Below are 21,497 nucleotides of genomic sequence, written 5' to 3'. Positions count from 1 at the left end.
CAAAAGCCCAACAGGATGCAACAAATTGACATTGAAATGAATGCCTAATTGCCTATTAAACACGAACACCATTTAATAATAGGCACTCGATTCCTAAAGGGTGGAGGAGACTCTCGAGATGCTGGAGATCCTCTTCTCCCTACTTATACTCGCACCACTTACTCTGGAGATGATGTGCCACTTGTCCTCTTCTCCCTACTTATACTCCCACCACTTATAAAGCCTCAGCCAGGGAGGAGTCACTGTTGGGTAGGGGGGTGGCAACAGGAGAGAGGAAGTTCAGTTGTATTGACATTGTGCATTAAACACAACACTGACAGTGATGATAGGGAAACATCAGACAGGATTGTGTGAGGGATGTCAGGAGGAGGAGGAGGAGTCAGTGGAACATGTCGTTTTGAGGTGTAGAGTATGGTGAAACATGTAGTTCTGAGGTGTAGAAAGTATGGGGCGCAGAGAGAGGTGATGAAGGAGAATTTGAGGAAGTTAGGGGTGCAGGAAATCACATTAAAGGGATTTGTGAGCATGAGAGCGCAGAGCAGACCTCTGTTAGCTTTTGTAAGAGATATAGGGGTGTTTAGTAGGGTGTGAGGTAGGTTAGGTGTGTGTGTGTGTATGTGTGTGTGTGTGTGTGTGTGTGTGTGTGTGTGTGTGTGTGTGTGTGTGTGTGTGTGTGTAAGGGATACAGGGGTGTTTAGTAGGGTGTGAGGTAGATTAGGTGTGGAGGAGGTGAGGGATGCCGGCGGGCATAAAGCACCAAAGATGAAGAAGAGAGCAAGCTCTCGGCAGGGAAACAGTGGATGGATGGATCCAGAAGAGGGCGGTAATGCAACATTGAGGATGCCAACTGCCATAAAACACCAAAAAAGGAGAAGAGGAGTCACTGATGACATCACAATTGCTCAATGACATCACACATGACACACACCATCGCCTGCCCACTTAGCCTTATTAACTAAGATATAGGATGTCGTTGTCCTGTCTTGAAAAATTTAAAATTGAATAAAAATATTATTGAAAAAAAAAAACTAAGATATAGGGGTATTCATGTGTTGTCTATCGGACTGCACCTGCAATTTTGTCTTTTAGATCTTTTTATCTCTAGATATGACGCTGCATACTTAAATGATAAATAAATAAATGATAAATGATAAAAAAAACACACACAACGCAAATAACAGCAAAGGCAGGACTGAATCTAAATCAATCCAAATAAACCCCAGACTGGAACCAGCCAATCAAAGTGTGGAGAGACTCCTACAGTACATCTCTATAACTCAAGATGGACTCAAGATGACGTGGGCCTATTAAACCTTACTGTATGTACGCTGAATTGAGAGGCGCTGCTGGAAGAATCTGCTCCCAAATGTGACCCGATGACCTGCAGCTGCTTCTGCTGCATGTGCCCACATCCCCACAGCTGTCATCACCAACACAATGGACCAGGAAGTGTCTCCCAGTGCCAGACCACACAGCACTGGGCACAGATAGGGAGCACGTGCAGCAGCAACTGTCAGCTAGCTATAATTCCAGGCAGAGAATATTGTAGGCCTATTGTTTCACTCGATTCGATGTTATGACTTGTTTGGTTGTCCTGAAGTTTAGATATCCAACGCCGAAGACGCATCAAACCACAAGTCAAGACATTGCTTTAGATGTCCATGCACTGAAACCAGTCTGTTTGGTGTTACGACTTGTGCAGCATTTTATCATAGATGTCCAGTGTTGGGCAAGTTACTTTCAAAATGTAATATATTACATATTACTAGTTACTTTCATTTGAAAGTAATGTTACTTTACAATATTACTTTCTGTGTAAAGTAATTCGTTACTTATTACACTACTTTTGCATTACTTTTACCAAAACAACAGCAGCAGCAGAATGACATCGCTGCTCCGGAACCATCCTGAAAAATAATTTCAACCGCCTTGAAGTCAGTGTAAACAATCCAAAATTCTAAATGTTATAATTTTCCTTTGTTATTGTCATCTATAGTGGTTATTTGCATAAAAACACTTAGTTTGATTAGGAAATGATTGTATCTTTTTTTAAATATGAGCTTTGATTTAATAAAATGTAACTCAATTTGTAACTTGAGTTACTTGACAAAGTAACTGGTATAATATTACTGAAATCCTATAAGTAATAAGTTATATTACTGATTTACTGCTAAAAGTATATTACATGTAATATGTTACTTTTGTAACGAGTTACCCCCAACACTGTAGATGTCACATCACACACAGCATAAACAAAGCACATTGGTTGTAAACACCTACTGCTAGATCCCTCATGCCTGGACGAACTAAAATGTGAGATCAAAAGAACCAACAATGTGTTGCAGGTTCTGTTTCTCGTGTGCTCTCAACAGGCAGACACGAGTGTATTCGAGTTTTAGGGGTGACACTGAATTTCTGTGGATGGAAGAATAACCCCCCTGCAATGAATCAATCCAGTTGCTTTGTCAGTAATAATCACCCTCACACAATACACTGTCTTGGAAAACTGACTGCTCAGTTGTGCATCTGAGCTTCAGGTGCATTTTGAGGAAGCCCCCTAAAAACAACCTGGAGCTTACACCGACAAATGGAAATACTCCTGTGAACTAAATGCAAATCATGATCTGGTTAATCCTCTTCATAGTGTAAATACAGTATAACCGAAGCATAAACGGTCTCTTAATGCTCTTACATGTGAGAGCTGTTATCTCTTTGGGGTCAAGTGCCGCAACACTGAGAGGCTAATTGAATGATTTGGTGTGCTTTAATATTTTAAGAGAAGAAGCACCACACACCATGTGCAAGCTGTGTTGCAATTGATAATTGATATCCTAATGCAATTGTCACGTGGTGCAAAATTACCAATTGGAATGGCCTGAGAGTTCTCAAATATCCCAGAATAGAAAGTGTTGTCTGACAACGCCACCTAGGAATTGCCAAGAGCCTATAGGACTCTAATAAAAGGCTACACAGGTTCTTTGCACCAGGGTTGAGCAGAATTTAAAGGACTAAAAACCAAGGGTAAAAATGTAACAATATTTATTTCACAAGGGTGAAATGTAAATGTGCCCCAAATCCAAACTCCCCTCTCCCTTGTGACTCCTTCTGCTTATATCCCAGCGCCCGTGCTGCCTGCACAGGTGAGGGCATTTGCTTTGATTACGGCCACAACTAGTGTGGCCTTCAGGAACAGCCAAAATAGAACAGGGTCCAACTGTTCCAAGTAAACTAGACAGATAAAATAAATATAAAACTGGCCCCATCACACAATAGCTTGTCAAAATGTGTCCATAAAAATATGTAATCAAACCTGTATACATTACATTAATTAATTAAGTCAATATTTGATTAGCTATGCTTAAAACGACTAACAATGACAGTGTTCAATAATGATTATGTACAGCAACAATGTGTATAATTTGTGCAGTAGATACCAAACAAAAGTTGAATTGTGTGTTACACTGCCATCTAGTGAGGCATGGGCACATGTACACACAATTGGACACATGTTTATGTAAAGGTTCATCTTGTCAAACCCCGTACTTATTTGTAAAAATGCCCCAATGGGGATACAAAAATGTGGGGAAAAATATTGGAAAAAAAATGCCCCAATGCATGCATGCACACACACACACACACACACACACACACACACACACACACACACACACACACACACACACACACACACACACACACACACACACACACACACACACACACGTTTGAGGCGCTGTGAAATTTGTCCTCCACATTTTGAGAGGGGGGCAGGGGTTAGGTTTAGGGTTAATGAGAGAGTGAAACAAAGGAATCTGATTGGCTGTTGACAGAATTCGAATTAAGGAGAGAGTGAAACAGCCAGTCCACCGACCAATAACCCCCCCCCCCCCCCCCACACACACACACACACACACACACATGCTTTGAAAAGACTCACAACTTGACTTGGACTTGCCACTTAAAGACTTGACTTGGACTTGTAACCATTGCCAAAGACTTGAGACTTGACTTGGAATTGCAAAAAATGACTAGTGAGCATCTCTGCCTCGTGCCTCATATGTGACATAACGATTAAACAAATAATTTACAGTATTTCATAATTAATATGTGTGACAATGCTGGTTTGCAAAGCATTTTCACACTGCTTTCTGCTGCTTTCATGCAAAGTACACAGGTGTGTGTGCACGCGGCACAACACATCGACAACACTCAGTCAGGATTGACATTATTCAGGGATAAGCAGCAGCATTAAGACAGCATCCATCTCTAGAGAAATGAACCCATTCACTTTGAATGATGCAGGAGGGAAATCGGCACCACCTCAAAACAATTAGTGCTCAAGTAGCAACATTTCAAATATACATTAAATCCTGCTCATCATTTTTACTTTACTGACAAGTTAACTGAGACTAATCTGCACAGTGTGTGAGGGTTGGTGACTGTGTCCGAGTGTGACTGTGTTGGTGAAAGAGGAGCGAAGAAATACACAGTGATTCTGGTGACAGATTTTTATTTTCATCTGACACTTCATAGTTGTTATAACAAACGGACAGAATATACACAGCAAACAGACAGAAAAGCTACAAAGAAATAAAGAAGATAAACAACACAAACAATGCCAAGACTTTTAAAAATTCATCATGGGTAGTCACATTGTTGTGAAGTTTGGAGAGGTACTTTCTCTAGTCTGTTGAAGCATGATGGTGGTCTATGATACAATAAATAGCTCTTAAAAACCTGGGAACTTGGTGAGCTAGAAGGGGTTAACCTTGTGGAATATCTCCATTGGAAATAGAAGAAACTTTAACAATTCTAAGACCCTGACCTGCAGCAGCACGGTGAGATCAGGCAAGGCTCCGATCAAAAACGAGGACAGGATTGAGGCAAAGTGCACATTGGACAGGAAGATAAAATTATTATATTTGAAAATAATACACATATGGCTTCACTCACAAAGGTGCGACTGGAAATACCAACCAATACCACTATTCTTCGCTTCCTTTAAAGGGGTAAAAATATATCTCCATTTTACTTATTTTGATTCTTCAGTAATGCATTTTGCTTGTTCTTTTATCCTTTTCATTTTATCTCTTTTATCTTTGTTTGTTTCTCTTGTCTATTTTGTGTAAAGCATTCTGAATTGTCTGTGCATGAAATGTGCTATACAAATAAACTTGCATTGCCTTGCCTAATGAATAGATACTGTAATAACCAAGTTCCAAATTGTGAACATGATGAGTAAGTGACAATCTTTTAGAGGGGACCACTGATAAAACATGACAAAATGTTGCAGAATGGCAACACCAAATTTAACAATACAGCAAAAACAACTTCACTAGGTACTTTATTTTTGAAAAACCTATGAAGAGAAATTATGGTTCACACTTAAATTTGGCAAGAAAAAAAATAGACAAATCAACACATTTATTTGACCATTTAACCATAGAACACTTTGCCAAGTCGTCACAAACGAAACACTTCTATTCCAAACACAAGGCATCTATGAAATTACAAATAAGGAGCAACAGTAATGTAGCAGGTTGGTATATAAAATAGGCCATATTCACACCAGTGAGGGCCATCAACTGGAGCAGGGCTGGGCTCAATTCACTTTCAATCAATTTGTTTTAATGTCATAATGCATCCATTTTTGTCTGCATGTATCAGAACCTTCTTAGCCTATCATAATGTAAAATACTTGTGTGTGTGTAGTGTTATCCATTACAAATTAAAATTGTAAACACAACTCAAAATGCATGTAAGCTATGTGTTTAGCTGTTCAGTTTGACTTTGCTTTTTGAAATTACTGAATTGAAAGTGAATTGACCCCCCCCCCCCCCATCCCTGTAATCATCAATAGGTTTTATATCACAGTGGTCCTCAACCTTTTTGGCGTTCAGTCCCTAAAGTTAAAAGAATGCCCACTGTGTCACCGTACACAGCATGGTAATATCAATTTCACTTTTATTTTCCCTTCTCAGCCTATCACACTATAGTACTAGGCTTGGAGACAGCATAAAAGTTGCAACTATTCATTATTCCACAGGACGAAAAACATTTATCACAAATATAGAAACATGATCATATTGATATAATTTAGTAGAAATATGTATTTTTCCCACATTCCTCAGCTCATACAATCTCTTCGTGTCAAAGTCATTTTGTGGTCACCTTGGGGGTTTTGCCCCTCAGGTTGAGAACCACTGACTGTCATAAATTCATAAAGGCAGCCAAATTCAGCCTCACTCCCTTACAGTCTGACTGATGGTGGGGTGTCCTTGACTTTATGAAAGAAATAATTTCCATCTCAAAAAATACACTTTTACAATCTTCGGTCTCATAAAAGCATCTCATCTATTTAACACAGACACACACTTTCAATCACACACACACACGCACGCACGCACGCACACACGCACGCACACACACACACACACACACACACACACACACACTAGTGACATGGCATTAATAACTCGACTAACATAACTCTTCAAATGATGCAGAAATCTGAAATTCTGTTCATTTATACCCCCCCCCCCCCTCCCCCCGAAACAACACATAACACAAACAAGACCAATCAAATTCAAGTAAACACAGTCAACAGTATCAGCTGACACACACTAATTGCACAGTGTCCTTCTGTATACTTTCAACCTTATTTTACAGTAAATACTGCAAAGGATCTGCACGGTCCGGCCTTCTTCTCCGGTTTTCTTTCGCGTAAGAAACTATTATAAATGCAGCAATTCTGTTCCAAATCTACAGACACAGCCTAACAGGAGCACATGGGTCTCAGTTCACAGATCTACAATCTTATACCACCTGTCATTTTCACAGTTTCCCCACATCATCTGTCCTCTCTCTCTCTGTTGCCGCCGCTGGAGTACTCTTCCTGTTGACCCTCTGAGATGAGACACCGGGCGTCCATCAACGTAGAGTAGCTTGCGTCGCCTCCTCCTCCTCCTCCTCCTCCTGCTGAGTTGAGTTATAGAGCAGTCAGCCAAAGAGTCACAGAGCAGAGACTTTGATGATGTTGGAGCCTGCTGAACTAGTTGTTGTCTGGATGCTGGGGGCCGGTGGGCAGTGACCCGGGGGTGGGGGGGGCCTCCGCTGGGGCGGCCCGTGGAGGCCGTCGCCATCGGGGGTTAAGGCGGGGGGTGTCGGCAGGCTGATGATCGCCGTGGTGATCTGGCCGCCCTTGCTGCAGTTGATGCTGCCCTTGTCAGTTTTCAGGTTGAGATTGGAGCGACTGTGATGGTGAGAGAGAGACATGTGCATCATATAAACTTCAGGTTATGACTATAATAACCCCAGCTCTATGATTAATATGAGCGAGGTGTCTCGCTATGGGGAAGCAGCCCCCTCTGCCTTATCTCACAACACCAAACCTGATAGGGCCGGTAGAGTGTGTCCCTCCGTGCCACGGGGCATGTAGCCCCGCCCCTCCATAGCCCTCAGCGCGAGAGTGACATGTCATCACGATAAGCCACATCTTCTCACCCTGCACAGCAAGAAGGGTTGTCTGGCGAGACACCTCGCTCATATCAATCATTGAACTGGGGTTATGGTCATAACCTTAAGTTCTATTTCATAATAGTCACTCCGACAAGCTTATTGAGTGCCCACCGACCAACAGGGGAGAGGTCTTTGTTTCAGCTAGGACTCCAAAACCGCGCGTGCCACGCAAGGAGCTGAGACGTCCAGCATATAGAACCGAACAAAGGTGAGAAGCGAGGACCAACTCACCGCAGCACAGATGTCCTGGACAGACACTTCCCTGAATAAGGCCCAGGAAGCGACCAAACCACGAGTAGAGTGTGCGCCAAAGCAATGACCTCCATATCAGTGAGAGAGGCACTGCTTTGAGACAGGTTTACCTGCCTGAGGTTTAGCCCAGGAGACAAACAGCTGATCGTTGTTCCTGAAACCCCTTATCCATGTTAAGTATGCACGGCACGAACTGGGGATAACGCACAAGCCCGCTGCTCTCCAGGAGAGGCAAGGTCACAAGGTCAATAGGAGAACATGAACCAATCACCTTATGGCTAATTAATGCTCCATTTTCGTACAAAAATAAATCTGTTTCAAAAACGATGTAACCGTCACTGCCTGCATACTTCCATGCGCTTGGTATAATGTTACGGAATACATCCACTAGAGGGCAGTAGAGAGTTAAAGGTGTCCACAAGCTTTCATAAAACCTGCACAATTACGCACAAAATGAACGCAGAGCAGGGACAGAAGGCACCGTCCACATCCATATTTAACGTTAACTGCATAACTGAGCGAGAACGAAGAGGTGAGATAATGACGTGTCACTCTCTTGCTGAGGGTTATGTCTGGGGGGAACTACATGGCCGTTGCACATAGGGAGTAGTAGGGACACACTCTAGCAGCCAATCAGGATTGGCGTAGTGAGATAATGCTTGTGGTAGGGGTGCCGGGGACTGCTTCCCATAGCGAGACACAGAGTGAATATTATGAAATACAACATAGTGCTATAATGTAGGTGCATAATGCATTTAATCATTCAGTAATTTATTTGCTTTTTTGTTTGCTTTTTTATATTTTATTGTTATCGTCGTTGCCAGATTTGATTATTACCTTTCTCTTTCTCTATTTTTCCCTCTTCATGCTTTGACAACACAAATGTATTTCTGTGTCATGCCAATAAAGCACATATTGAAATATGAAATAATATGAATATTGAAATTCAGAGAGAGAGACAGACATCCACAGACAATTGAATTGTATTATCCCAGAGGCTTTGGCAATATTGCTCATCTGACATTCATGCCAATGAAGCAGACTGACTGTAAATTGAGAAGAGAGAGAGAGAGAGAGATAGAGAGAGAGAGAGAGAGAGAGAGAGAGAGAGAGAGAGAGAGAGAGAGAGAGACTTTGGATATGATACACTTCTTTGTCTTCTACTTCTTCAGTGCGTTCTCTAGTTATAGACTCAAATCAAATAGAATTGATTGTTTTTCCCTCACATTTCCCTGACAAAGAAGACACAGCTTGTACTATCAATCTGGATATCACACCTCTTCATAAGCCCTAGCGGGCCCATGTGGCTGAGTTTCACCTGGCGGTGTGGGATGCTGGATCACCACACTGTATGTGGATGGCACTGAGCTCCTGCAGGGGACCCTGGAGGGTTGGGACAGGGTGGGCAGGGGGCACACTGGCGTTAGGGAGAGGGCTGTTTCTCTTCACCCTGCGGCTACAGCAGGTTCCCATGGAGCTGTCGCGGCTGGATATGGACGGGCTGCGTGACGGGTAGGTCTGCAGCGCTGTCTCTAAACAGTTCTGCTCAAACATCTGCTCATCCACAAACTCATGGGCCTGGACAGGAGAAGTAAGGATATGAGAGAGAGAGAGAGAGAGAGAGAGGGAGAGAGGGAGAGAGAGAGAGAGAGAGAGAGAGAGAGAGAGAGCTTTAATTGACTGAATTGAATTGAATTGAATTGAATTGAATTGAAAGGGACTGAGCTCATGGGACTTGAGGCCTGCAGTGTATACTCAGTAATTGCACAAATAAATAAACTAGACCCAACTGAAATAATTAAAATAAATTATAATAATATAACGTTACTCATAGTACAACTGTTGTGCACATACGGGGCATGAAATGGCCCAAATTTTACTATATTCGCGGACCCCCCCCCCCCCATCTCAGACGAGGATGTCTTTGATACTGAATCCCTGGTTAATCCCAGCGCCGTATCCCACTCCGCTTCCATGGTGAGTGTGGGTACCCCCCCACCAATGGCGGCCTTCTTCGACTTGATCCGCAGAGCAGCGGAAAGTCTGGCTCTAACCCGGTCTAACCAGGCCAGAGTCTGGCTCTAACCCGGTCTAACCAGGCCAGAGTCTGGCTCTAACCCGGTCTAACCAGGCCAGAGGTTGCCCAGCCCTTCAGCAGTCACAGGTTTGACAGCTTACAGCTATAGTATGAATGTTTAAAGAGTAACTCCACACCAAAATAACTTTTGTCAGCTGAAAACCAATACATGGGACAACAGCTACAACAGTCAGAATATCATCACTTTACTGTAATGCAGCCTTTAAAACCAGGAAAAGACACTTATGCCATATTATCACGATATTATGATATCCAAAATCTAATACAATAACTAGTCTTGTATCACAATATTGATATAATGTTGATATATTGCCGAGCCAGCCCTAGTGCAGGTACTTTTTTAATAACAATATTGAACAGCCTCACAAGCTTATAGTTATATATAAGACTAAGATGATGAAACCTGAAACACAGGTTCGATTAAAGTAGGGTAATCAAACAGAGAAATGTCTATGTACCCACAGTGGTTTTCTCCAGACAATGCAGTAGGTGGTGGTGTTGGCTCTCCAACAGAGAGGTGGGCTTAGTCAGCTTCTTCTCATCCTCTTCTGTACCCTGAGCAGTTCAACACACACACACAGACACACAGACACACAGACACACAGACACAGACACACACACACACCCACACACACACACACACACACACACACACACACACACACACACACACACACACACACACACACACACACACAAACACAGAGTTAATACATCAGTGTCCACTTTTAAAACACTTCTTAAAACCCACTTATTTATACAGACATTTTATTAAATCTTAAATCTTATCCCACTTATTTGCTGTACCTTTGATTGCTGGATTGTCTGCACTTTATGGCCGGTGCGCCTCATGCCTTCTTATTACTTTATTTTAATTTGTGCTTGTTGATGCTGTTTCTTGCATTGTGTTTATTTGCCTACTTGTTTATTGTATTTTGTTTGATCCTGCTGCCTGTTTTTATTGTAAAGCACTTTGTGATCTCTGGATTTGAAAGGTGCTATATAAATAAAGCATTACTTACTTACTTACTTTACTTACTTACTTACTTACATATCAACAGATTAGTCAATAAAGCACAGGACATTATTGGTGTAATGCTGCCAGTTGCTGGAGGCTGCCCATTACAGATACATTTTAGTCTCTCAAGCCAATCTATCTCTTCAACAATCTTCCACTGCTCCAGGTTGGTACTAACCGACCAGAGCCGCATAATAGAAGAGTTCCAACATCTCCGTTCACTCCAATGGACCTTTTGGTTTTTACCTCACAAAAGTTCCTGGAAGGAAGGTTCTGGATTAAGCAGCGCTGTCGAGTTGCCGCAAAATGGACCGTTTGTGATGTTGTACTTTGTAGGTGGGGGATTGTTCAGGAGTCAAGACTGTGGTGGTGGTGAACTGGGGAGGTGGGTGGGGTGAAACAACGCTTCAGAGGATGGCTTCAGGGGAAGGAACAGCTGTGATGCCAACTGCTGCTATGGTCTTCCACAGTGGGGGCTGACGTAGAACCCTCGCTATAGGTACTAGGATGAACTGACGATGACTGACGTCACGCCTGACGTCATACTGGACGGGATGGACTGACGTCATGACTGACATCACGCTTGGGCTTTGACTGATGTCACGGGCTGATCAGGTAACGTGAATATGGTGGCCTTCCTGATGGAAATTTGGTCAAAACCTCACTTCTTTGGCTGCTAGTTCAGCCATTCGACCATTACCATGACCACGGTACTTTTGTGACGACAGTGTTAATTTCGTTGATGAAAACTATGAGAAAAGAACATTTCATCAACAAATAAAAACTAGATGAAAATGTTAGAGAGGGACACATTGGGAAGAGATCCATTCAGAGAAGAAGAAGTAGTTAGACAGTATGTATTGCACATTCAACTTTAATACCATTCCATAATAACAGATTAGATCTTTCCAATGAGTTTGGAAATTCTAGAGAAACATTTAATTAAATAATGCATTCCACTTTAACTAAGCCCGTTTTAGTCGACTAAATCGACCATAGATTTAGTGAATATCCTGCCTTAGTTTTTGAGCAAAGTCTGAGTCTAGTAGTGTTTAGAGTTGAACATATTTATGTATGAATGGTGCATAACAAAATGGGGAAGGGAATTAGGGTGGTGTGGGGAGGTACGGCTGGCACAGAACTCGTGAATTGCAGAGAGACTTGGAGGGCAATCAGCATACGCCAAAAAGAAGAGAAAAACAGACCTGGCAGATTGCAGAGAGACTTAGAGGGCAATCAGCATAAATATGGCAAAAAGAGTAGAAAAACAAATTCAGAATTAGTTACAGAATTACTGTACTGTGCTTGTTGGTATTTCTCCAAATGGGAGTTAGTCTGAAAACTCTCCATTATCATGTGCTCTCCACTCCAGGTAATTACGTTTGCCAAATAACATGAAAACTGAAAATCACTCAGTATTTTTGTTTATTTTTACTTTTAAGTACAGTAAGTGAAAAATCATGGCAATAATGTTTTTTCAATATATTTCATCTTGAGGGAGTTACATATCTGTCCACTGCAGTGGACAGCATGCATCAACATGCAGGGGAACTAAAGGCAGGGGAAATGTTTAACTAATAGATATCACCATGAAACTTCCCCAGTTCATTACTTACATTAAGACAATTAATTTTGTATTGCAGGTTTTCTGAAATGCTATGTTAAATGCAAATGAGGCATTATCTAATTTAATGGGCATTGTGCACTAATGTGCATACATTTCCAGAAGCCAGGTGCAAAATTCTTGTTCATTTCGTTGCCATATTATAGCCAAAGTTTTTTTACAGAGAGAATTTTGGATATCTCTTTATCACTCCATAAATATGAAAATATTGTCAACGACCAGTGGTTACGTCCACTCCTTTGGTTCAAAATGGCTTCCAAATATCTGTGCCACCACACCATGCATGAAAGAGTTAATTCTGCTCTCTATTATTCTCTAGCGCACAGTAGTCCTCCACAGATTTGGGGGTGGGAGGCGGTCGGACCCAAGGATTCTCATTCAGATTCTAGACACATGAGCAAAACCCGACGATGTGGACAAGAGAACACTGTGCCTTCTGATGTCTCAATGTGTCGGCTCTTTTGAAGGTCCACCATCTGGGAGAAGTTCTCACAAAGAACTGAGACTTGTGTCTTTCAATGGAAGGGCGCTCATTCACTAGTCCGTCTGAAATCTGACCCTGGATCAGTGTCGGAGTAAAGCCTCACTGTCAAACACACTTTTCTCTCTCTCCTTTTTCCTCTAAAAGGCTTGATCATCTACTGTCTGAGAATGTTTTTCACTCACTCACTGGCTGCTCTGCTGTGTAACACCCAGGAAAGGCTTGTCTAGTACTAATGCAGGATTGATGTAAGGTAGATGCAGGATGAGGGGCTTGATGAAGGATAGTAATGATGAATGAATGCCACACACACACACACACACACACACACACACACACACACACACACACACACACACACACACACACACACACACACACACACACACACACACACACACACACACACACACACACACACACACACACACACACACACACACACACACACACACACACACACACACAAACACACACACACAGCCATGGTGCCAATACGATGGCCTAAAATGAAAAGTTGATTCTTGAGGGTCGAGTATCTGAGGAAACCTTGTCAATTCTCTAATGAGTGGAAACGAAGCGATACGGTTAATTTAGGCCCTGTTTATAGGACAAGGGTCTGTCTCTGCGTTGCGGTTTGGCCTTTCAGAATCACATGACAACGGCGTTTTGGGAGGCCTGAAAACGCAAACCTTTTAACCCGGGTTCCAGAGTGGAATCGTTTTTAAAACGCCATCTTTACCGTCGTTGTGTAAACTGGCAATATGCAATTCTTGTGAGAACTGTGACTGCACGGCCCCACTTCACCACATGGCTATTACGTTTCAGAATAAAAGAGAAGCACGGACAGAACAACAAGAACAATGGGGGGTCCGTCGACCGAGCTGTGTTTGTGCTGCAGACTCTCTCTGAGTAACAACCCCACCTCATTGTCCCCCTCCAGACAAAATGATCTGTTTTTGAGCAAAGTGCTTTCGCCCATAGAAGGAAGCGTTTTGTACACAGGCATGTGGTGTTATTCTGTGGTCTTGAGCTGCAAAGTTACACCGCCACCTACTGGCGGTGTTTGCATAAACACAACGCACACCTTCACACACACACGCACGCACGCACGCACGCACACACACACACACACACACACACACACACACACACACACACACTTGACCTCCACACCAAATTTCAGGCTGCTAGGGCGAAACCTGTGCCCTCTAAAGCATGGTGAACTTTTTTTCAACTGACCGACCGACCAACGTGACTTATAGAGCTGCTGGCCACGCCACGGCCAGTGTGATCGGTCTAGTTAGTCTGTTAACAAGGACACCGAAATGAAACTGCCTGTGCTTCGCTTCGCTTCCGGGTCGGATCCGTTTCCAGTGTGTCTGCGCTGTTATAGCACTGATGATCACTCATCACAATATATTTGTCAGTTTGAAGGCCTAAAAGCATAAATATCACTGTAGTGACCCCCCCCCCTTCCTCCCGTGGGCAGATCCCCCCCCCCCCCCCCAACAAATTCATTCCAGAGCGACCATCAGGAGCAACGGTACGCCTCGCGCCAATTCGCCTCCACGCTAATTCTTGCGGACCGACCGACCAAGCCTCGAGGGCAATCTCAACGAGACCAACACACAGAACTTCTAATAACTGTAGAGACTCTCTCAGTCTCTGATGTATAACCCCACCTCCAAGCCCAATGCAGTCCTATACTGCCTGACTGACTGACAGCAGTGACACCACTTGTAATTTGATGTGCCAGGACTCTGGCAGGCAGCCTCTCCTCCTCGCAGACGTCGCTGACAGGGACGGGGTCGCACAGCACTCACAGATGGCATTTATATGATAATTCTAACCACTCACCAGACACCCATGAGCTTTCAACATTGGACTCGATTAGACCCAAATGGGTTTCAGCAAGCGTCTGCGAGGAATGCAGCGTGTCACCGCGAAAGCAGAGTGATGGACTGGATGGATGGCGAGGATACAGGCAATTTGTCCGTGCATTACAAGACATATATTTCCATGGTGCTGAGGGAGGGAAAGGAGTGAAGGCAATGATGGTTAGGTGGATGCTTGCTATAAAATAGTAAGATATCTGTAGTTGTTGGTAAGTGCATACACAGAGAACAGCATGTAATTCATGGTGTGGTGACAAAAACACTATCTATTTTCAAACAATTGCTGTCTATAACCATGGAGGGGAGAAAAGAGGCACATACTGTTGTGTCTTGGATGAGACAGAAGTCTGGGGATTGCTGGGATTTGAGTGCAACATGCCTTTCAGCTTCTCCTTGTTTGACTGTGTCATTTCTGAGGTTGGAGCCGTTTTGCTGCCGCAGAACCTTTTAAACGCAGCCATCTAATTATCTATCTGAGAGCAACACAAGCAGAAGTACAAACCGACTCTGTCGTCTGAGCTTTGCCAGTTTCACAGAGACATGGATTAGAATCAAGTCTCGGACTGGAAGACAACAAAGAAAAGTATTCTGTGTGATTACGGCGATCTAAGCCGACAGTGCAGTCACGGAGGATTAATTGGCGTATCTCCTCTGTTATCACCCTTGCACTGTATAACAATGAGAATGTAATGATGCTAACTTTTCGGCTCCTTTGTAGCCTAGATAAGTCATTCTCCAACTTTTTTGGCTTTAGCTGCTTTTGGCTTGAACTGTTTGTTCCGAGTTGCAAGACGCACCATTGCTCTGTACGCTTCCAAAATCTCCCTAAATCAGTGGTCTGCCAATTATTTTAATATATAAAAAAAAAAAAAACATCATATTTTCATGATTTGTTCTTAAATTCTTCCATTTTCCTCTTTCTCTCAAGTACCTCCTGTAGCACCTCCACGTACCCCTAGGGGTACGCGTACCCCCCATTTGAGAAACGTGGGCCTGGATGACTTCTGAGTTTGTCACTTTGTGGTGCGCGCCTTGACGTGAAGTCACTGCTTCCAAGCTATTTGAGTTCCACTGAACCTAAATAATTGGCTAAAGGATCTTTGACAGGGAAGAATAGCATTACTCACACACCAAATCTACTATATAGAGACGGTGTTAACTTGACAACATAAACATTCTATATTGTCGCTAGCTTACTTCCTGTTGCAGTGTTTGACAATACAACAGCTGACAGGAAATAAGATAGGTTTCAACCTGTTCTCTAGCAACACTATTCCGTGAAAACCCTCTATACCAGGGATACTCAACTTGCTTTGCCCGGGGGCCACTTTCGTGAAATCATAGAAGGCCAGGGGCCAGTTAATAAACAAACAATATACATTTTTCTGTAGCGGATTGTCGGTTTTTGGGGTGACAGCCGGAGTTTAGTCTGACAATGTTGTGCACGCAGCACACCGGATAGTTAGTTAGGTTAAGTTAGTACATACATAAGTGCCTGGGTAGCAAGCAGACGGCGGTATTTGACAATTTAGCAGCTAAATCATAGATTGTTGAAAGATATTCCATATTCCAGACTGAAATGCTATAACAGAAGTGGAGTATTGACCAGAATGACATGAACATTTGGACACTTATTCAGTGGGTATCTTGCATGTTGCATTCAGGTGCACTGTAAAAAAAAAAAAAAAAAAAAAAAAAAAAAAATTGTGCAATTCCATCGTGGGCCACACAGGCGGCGCCCGCAGGCCGCATGTGGCCCGCAGGCCGCCAGTTGAGTATCACTGCTCTATACCATAATATATAACCATGGTAATGAACCCTTGGCTGCGGGTGTTGAGAGGGGCGCAGCTCTTTCTCACCGTCAGCTCCAGCAGTTGGTTGAGCAGTCCGTTGCGTTTGCACTGGAGGAAGGTGTTGGTGCCGCTCGTCTGCGTTATTCTTATCCTGGCCAGTCTGGCTTTCTGTGCGTGGGAAGAGAAGGAGAGGTCAAAGCGTGGAAAATGTGCCAGCTCATCACATCAGCTTTCTCTGTGGGAAGTGTCAGGGCTGCTGCTGCTTTTAGGACCCCTGGCTGCAATTTCAGATTCTTCTAAGCCAGGCGTTGAGCCTGTTTGAAGCTGCATTGTCTGCTGGAAGCTGCAGGGGGCTCTCTGACTGAAGCATTTCAACTGGAACTCAGAAGATTCAGAGAATAAACAATCAGGTAGACCAATTAGAGCCCGAGAGCTACACGGAGACTATAGTGAAAGCAACGTGGAGCCAAGTCCACCGAAACACACTACTGATGGCGTCTGTCGGCCATTGAGACAGCTTCACAGCGATAATGGATGGTTTACAGCATTAGTGCTGATTCTGCCCCATGAAAGGCTGAGGATTTTACCTGTCAACTGCATAGAAAATGAGTTCCATTTCTAAGCCCGCATGCCCACATTTATCAACACATTCCCCATTAACAGGTTGGGTGAAAAATCTGCCTTGAGTTTAACTTTCACACTTTATATCCTCCTCTCTGAGGTGTAGCATACATCAAACACATAGGTGGGATAATTGGAAAGAGAGAGAGAGAGAGAGAGAGAGAGAGAGAGGTAGAAATTGTATTAGGAATTTTTTGAACTCAAGAGGATATTAGAATGAATATATTGGATTGCCTCAAGTGCTTTTCGGCGTGTGTAAGGTGAAACACTTCTTTAACCTTGTCCTGCTGCGCTCTCTCTCTCTCTCTCAAAAATAAATGCATTTCAGAAACAGGAGACAGGCAGAGCAATAACTGCTTCCAGAGTGGAATCGAAAGTAATGGAATTAAAATTTTGATGCCTCTGAAAATGGGCCTTCAGACAGACACCTGTAAAAAGGTGTGAAGGCCAAAATGCAATAATAATGACTGTGCACGATATGTGAAAGTGAGAGGAAGAGGAGAAAGAAAAGTAAGAACCAGAGATCGTTTGTCTGCGTGTGTGTGCGCGCGCGTGTGTGTGTGTGTGTGTGCGTGTGTGTGTGTGTGCGTGTGTGTGTGTGCGCGTGCGTGCACCGGTCGACTACTTCAGATGCAATTGAAACTGAGAGGCATGTCTCGAACTTCCTGCCTCTCCTCAGACATACCTTAGTTCCGCCTGCTTGACAGGGGGAAAGCTAAAGTATGAAAGAATAAGTAGCGCCGCTGCTAAGAGTAAAAAGGCCGTGATGGGCTGCTGATGATGCATGTGTCATAAGCCGTTTTCCCACATGCGCTTTTTACCGCTAAATGACCGGAACGTGGTCTAATGCCTTCATGTGTGAAAGTTGTTGTTCCGGTATAAGCGCGACCCCGTCATCGCGGACATTTCACCAGTTTCGAGCCAGTCAGAAGAGCGGTATGCGCGATAACGGACACAAGTGTAGAATGGGTCCAGTCATTTCCAGCGACACCGGTCCTTCTCTCATGGGCGAGGTGTACACACGTTGCTTAATGTTCCAGCGGGCATAATCTAATCATTCGCGCACATTAAAGCAAACTGGCGAAATGATCTTGTGATAATAAGAGCGGTATGTCAGCTTCATGTGTGGGCGTGCTGATTTCCCCCTCTCTCCTCTCTGCTGCCTGCTCGCTCTCTGGCCACAGTCCTTCAGTCCTCCTCCTTCAGTCACAGCCTGACAGGGACACAGACGAAGCAAATGCACGAAGCAAAATGTGGAAGTATTTTGCTTACGTTGCCAACAGCGAAGGCAAGCCCGGACACATCAAACGAAGCCAGTCTGTAAAAAGTGCTTCAACGCGACGCAGGTGAACGGATAAACAAGCAAACTTATTTCACCATCGGAGTTTTGCCGACACGTCACTCCCCACCCGCTCTGCAGTGCCGCCCCGCCCCCCAACATACAGGCAATTTCGCTGCTATATTCCCACATGCGAGAGCCCAGGTGTGAAGGGAAATGTCCGATATTGACTTACAGGTAATTTTCTGGTACGCATGTGGGAAAACGGCTATATAAATAGCCCTGCAACATTAACCTGAGTCAGCGCTGGAGAAAGTAGTGCAGTAACTTGAAGTTATTTGGATTAGTAACTGTAATATTATTACTGTTTTGGAAATTGTAATGCGTTCTACTACTCGTTATTGGGGACAATTATTATATATTAATTATTTAGTAATATATTACTGCCCATCACTGGTGATATTTCACCAATGCATTGCACTTAGATGGAAGAAAAAACATCGTTGTTGTTTTTTGCCAATATATCAGACTGATCATGTCCTTTTTCTAAAAATAAGCCACTCAGTGTCATCAACCTTCAATATGATGGATATGATGCAGTGTGCTTGATTATTGTATACAGTAATAATTCATCAATAATACACTGGGAAGCCCTTGACTTGCTAATCTGAATTGATTACATTTTGATTGGATTCCACACAACTATGCATGAATATGTTGTGAATATTATTAGTAGGGGTTCAATCCCCGAAGGGGCTGAAACCCTATTGTTTTTGTGCTGGTTTATTTTATAAAAACATGTCCTGCCGTGATGAAAATTCCCATGAGTTGCTACTGTACATCGCAGGGACATGAATGACATCAATGACAGACATTGGTGGCCAGTTTCTGTATCAGAAATATTTTTCTAATCGGCCTGATGGGGCGCTATAATTAAAGGTTAAAATAATTTTTTTTGAAAGGGCATAACCTCCACGCCACGTTTGTGTGATTTTCAAGCAACTTTTTTCCACATGTTCAGCTGAACCTGCTCTACAAATTCACCTCAATGTCCAAATTTGTTTGAGTTGTTTTGAAAGTTTTGTATAACTTTTTTAAGTTGTCTTTTCGGATTTTTGAAATCTACTTTCGCTTTGGTTCAATGATCACAAAACATGGTAGATATATCGAGGCATATATTGGAGCGTGTCCTCAGAACCACTGACATTTTTTTGCGACATCAGTACAGCTGGGAAAAGGCTTGAACCCCTGCTGTGGCTGCTTGCGGCTATATTTATTATTACAGTTTTATTATTATGCTGTGTTCCATAGTCTAACCTCTAAATGCTGTTTTATAGGCTTTTCCACCCTTCCAAGAATGACATTTGAAGGAAATACAGTATTTACCTGTACTGAAACTTTTTTCTGAAATTTCCTTCATTTTCATTTTTTGGGTAAAAGCAATGTCAAAATATGAGCTTTTGGCTAAATAAATAACTAAATAAATAAATTATTGGTATCGGCCTTCAAAAGCCTGTATTGGTTCACAAACGTCATCTCAACTGCCCACCAAAGACTCAAAACTATTTGTGGTCTGGAGTGCTTCTTTGTGGTAAATTAAAGTTGAGTTATATCTCACAAGTTTTGTGACAGTTGGAGTTCTAATGGGCCTCCGCAACACTCTACTCCACCAAAGCCCCGGTAATGACGCTATTCTGTGATTGTATTTTTTCGTCTATGGTCTTGGTTGACCGAGCAGTCAGACGGTCTGCTAACAAATTTCACCTCTCATGACAAGTGAACCTTGAAAATGAGCCTTTCCTACTTCCTTTCACACCTTCATTTCTGTTGCTCGCTCTCTCTGTCAACCCCCCTCCGCTCTCTCCATCCTTTTCCAACCTGTTTTCTCTCTCTTACATGCTCTCTCCTCATCCATTTCCATCCTGTTCTCTCTCTCTCTCTCTCTCTCTCTCCTCTCTCGTTTCTTTGTCCTACTTCCCTGTCTCCCTCCCTTTGTCTCCTTTAGCCCTCACGTCTTCGGTCTCTTTCTCTCTCCCCTCGCTAACCTGCCATGCCTCTCTGTGGCTCCACTTGACTTTGCTGTCCCATTACGACTGTGACTTCAGTCCATTCACCGCTTCGACATCGCTCACCAAACGCAACGTGCTGCATGGCAAACACGCCGCACCGCCGATTTGTACAGACTTGCTGAAAAAGAGAAACCTGTCTTCTCCCGGGGAGTCATCATCATCAGGGAATTAGTAAGAGACACAGGGGATTAGTAAGAGGGGGTGTTTCTCTGCCTAGTACTGCCCTCTGTCATGAGAGGTGACACAGAGTACTGCCCTCTATGGGTGACTGAACATGAGAGGTGACACAGAGTCCGCGCCCAACTGTATTAGTACACTCAGTCATGCACACGCATTACAACGTTCCTGTTGTAATACATTTATATCTTTTATTTTCCATCAATAAAAAAGTTTGCAACTGCCATGTTTCAGAAAACTTTATTTTGCATGCATTTTGCAAATGCATTTTGTATTATTTTTGTTCACAAATGTCCTCAAATGATGAGAATGGCAATTAAAGGTGATGGGCAGGCCTGTATGTAAAGTGGTCTTAAACAATAGTGTTGCTTGAAATACGGCTATTATTGAGGTAAAAAAAAAAGTAGCCTACAAATGGCATATAGAAAATAAAAATAAACAGATATAAATATATATCTATTTAGGAGAGTCCAGCCGCCACCCGGCACCTTCAGTCGCCATCTTTCTCTCAGCTTTCGGCTCAGCTGCGCCTGCGCACAGTGCTGCCTCTGCCTGCTGTGCACTACAACGTCACCTCAATGCAGCATCTCATTCTCCATAATTCAACGTAATAGAAAGAGGAGCGTATTTTTGACGGTATTGAACGGTATTGAAAATCATGCCCCGGTA

At 43.2% G+C, this 21,497-nt stretch overlaps 1 protein-coding gene across 1 annotated transcript in view; it reads right to left on the bottom strand.

Annotated features, from left to right (window-relative positions):
• Positions 1 to 7,011: 7,011 nt before the first annotated feature.
• Positions 7,012 to 21,497, bottom strand: part of LOC310798605 (A-type voltage-gated potassium channel KCND3-like) — a gene marked incomplete at both ends in the record, with an annotated part of 77,739 nt that continues 63,253 nt past the window's right edge. Inside the window, 4 exons of the mRNA XM_083661148.1 lie at positions 7,012 to 7,252; positions 9,089 to 9,348; positions 10,331 to 10,423; positions 16,749 to 16,850. Coding sequence (XP_083517274.1) covers positions 7,012 to 7,252; positions 9,089 to 9,348; positions 10,331 to 10,423; positions 16,749 to 16,850 — 696 coding nt within the window. The remainder of the gene's footprint in view (positions 7,253 to 9,088; positions 9,349 to 10,330; positions 10,424 to 16,748; positions 16,851 to 21,497) is intronic.

The sequence above is a fragment of the Poromitra crassiceps genome (genome assembly GCF_964638095.1).
Source record: "Poromitra crassiceps genome assembly, chromosome: 25".
NCBI lineage: Eukaryota > Metazoa > Chordata > Actinopteri > Beryciformes > Melamphaidae > Poromitra > Poromitra crassiceps.
Note: the sequence above shows the minus strand (reverse complement) of the source record. Positions and strands in the feature narration are given on the sequence as shown.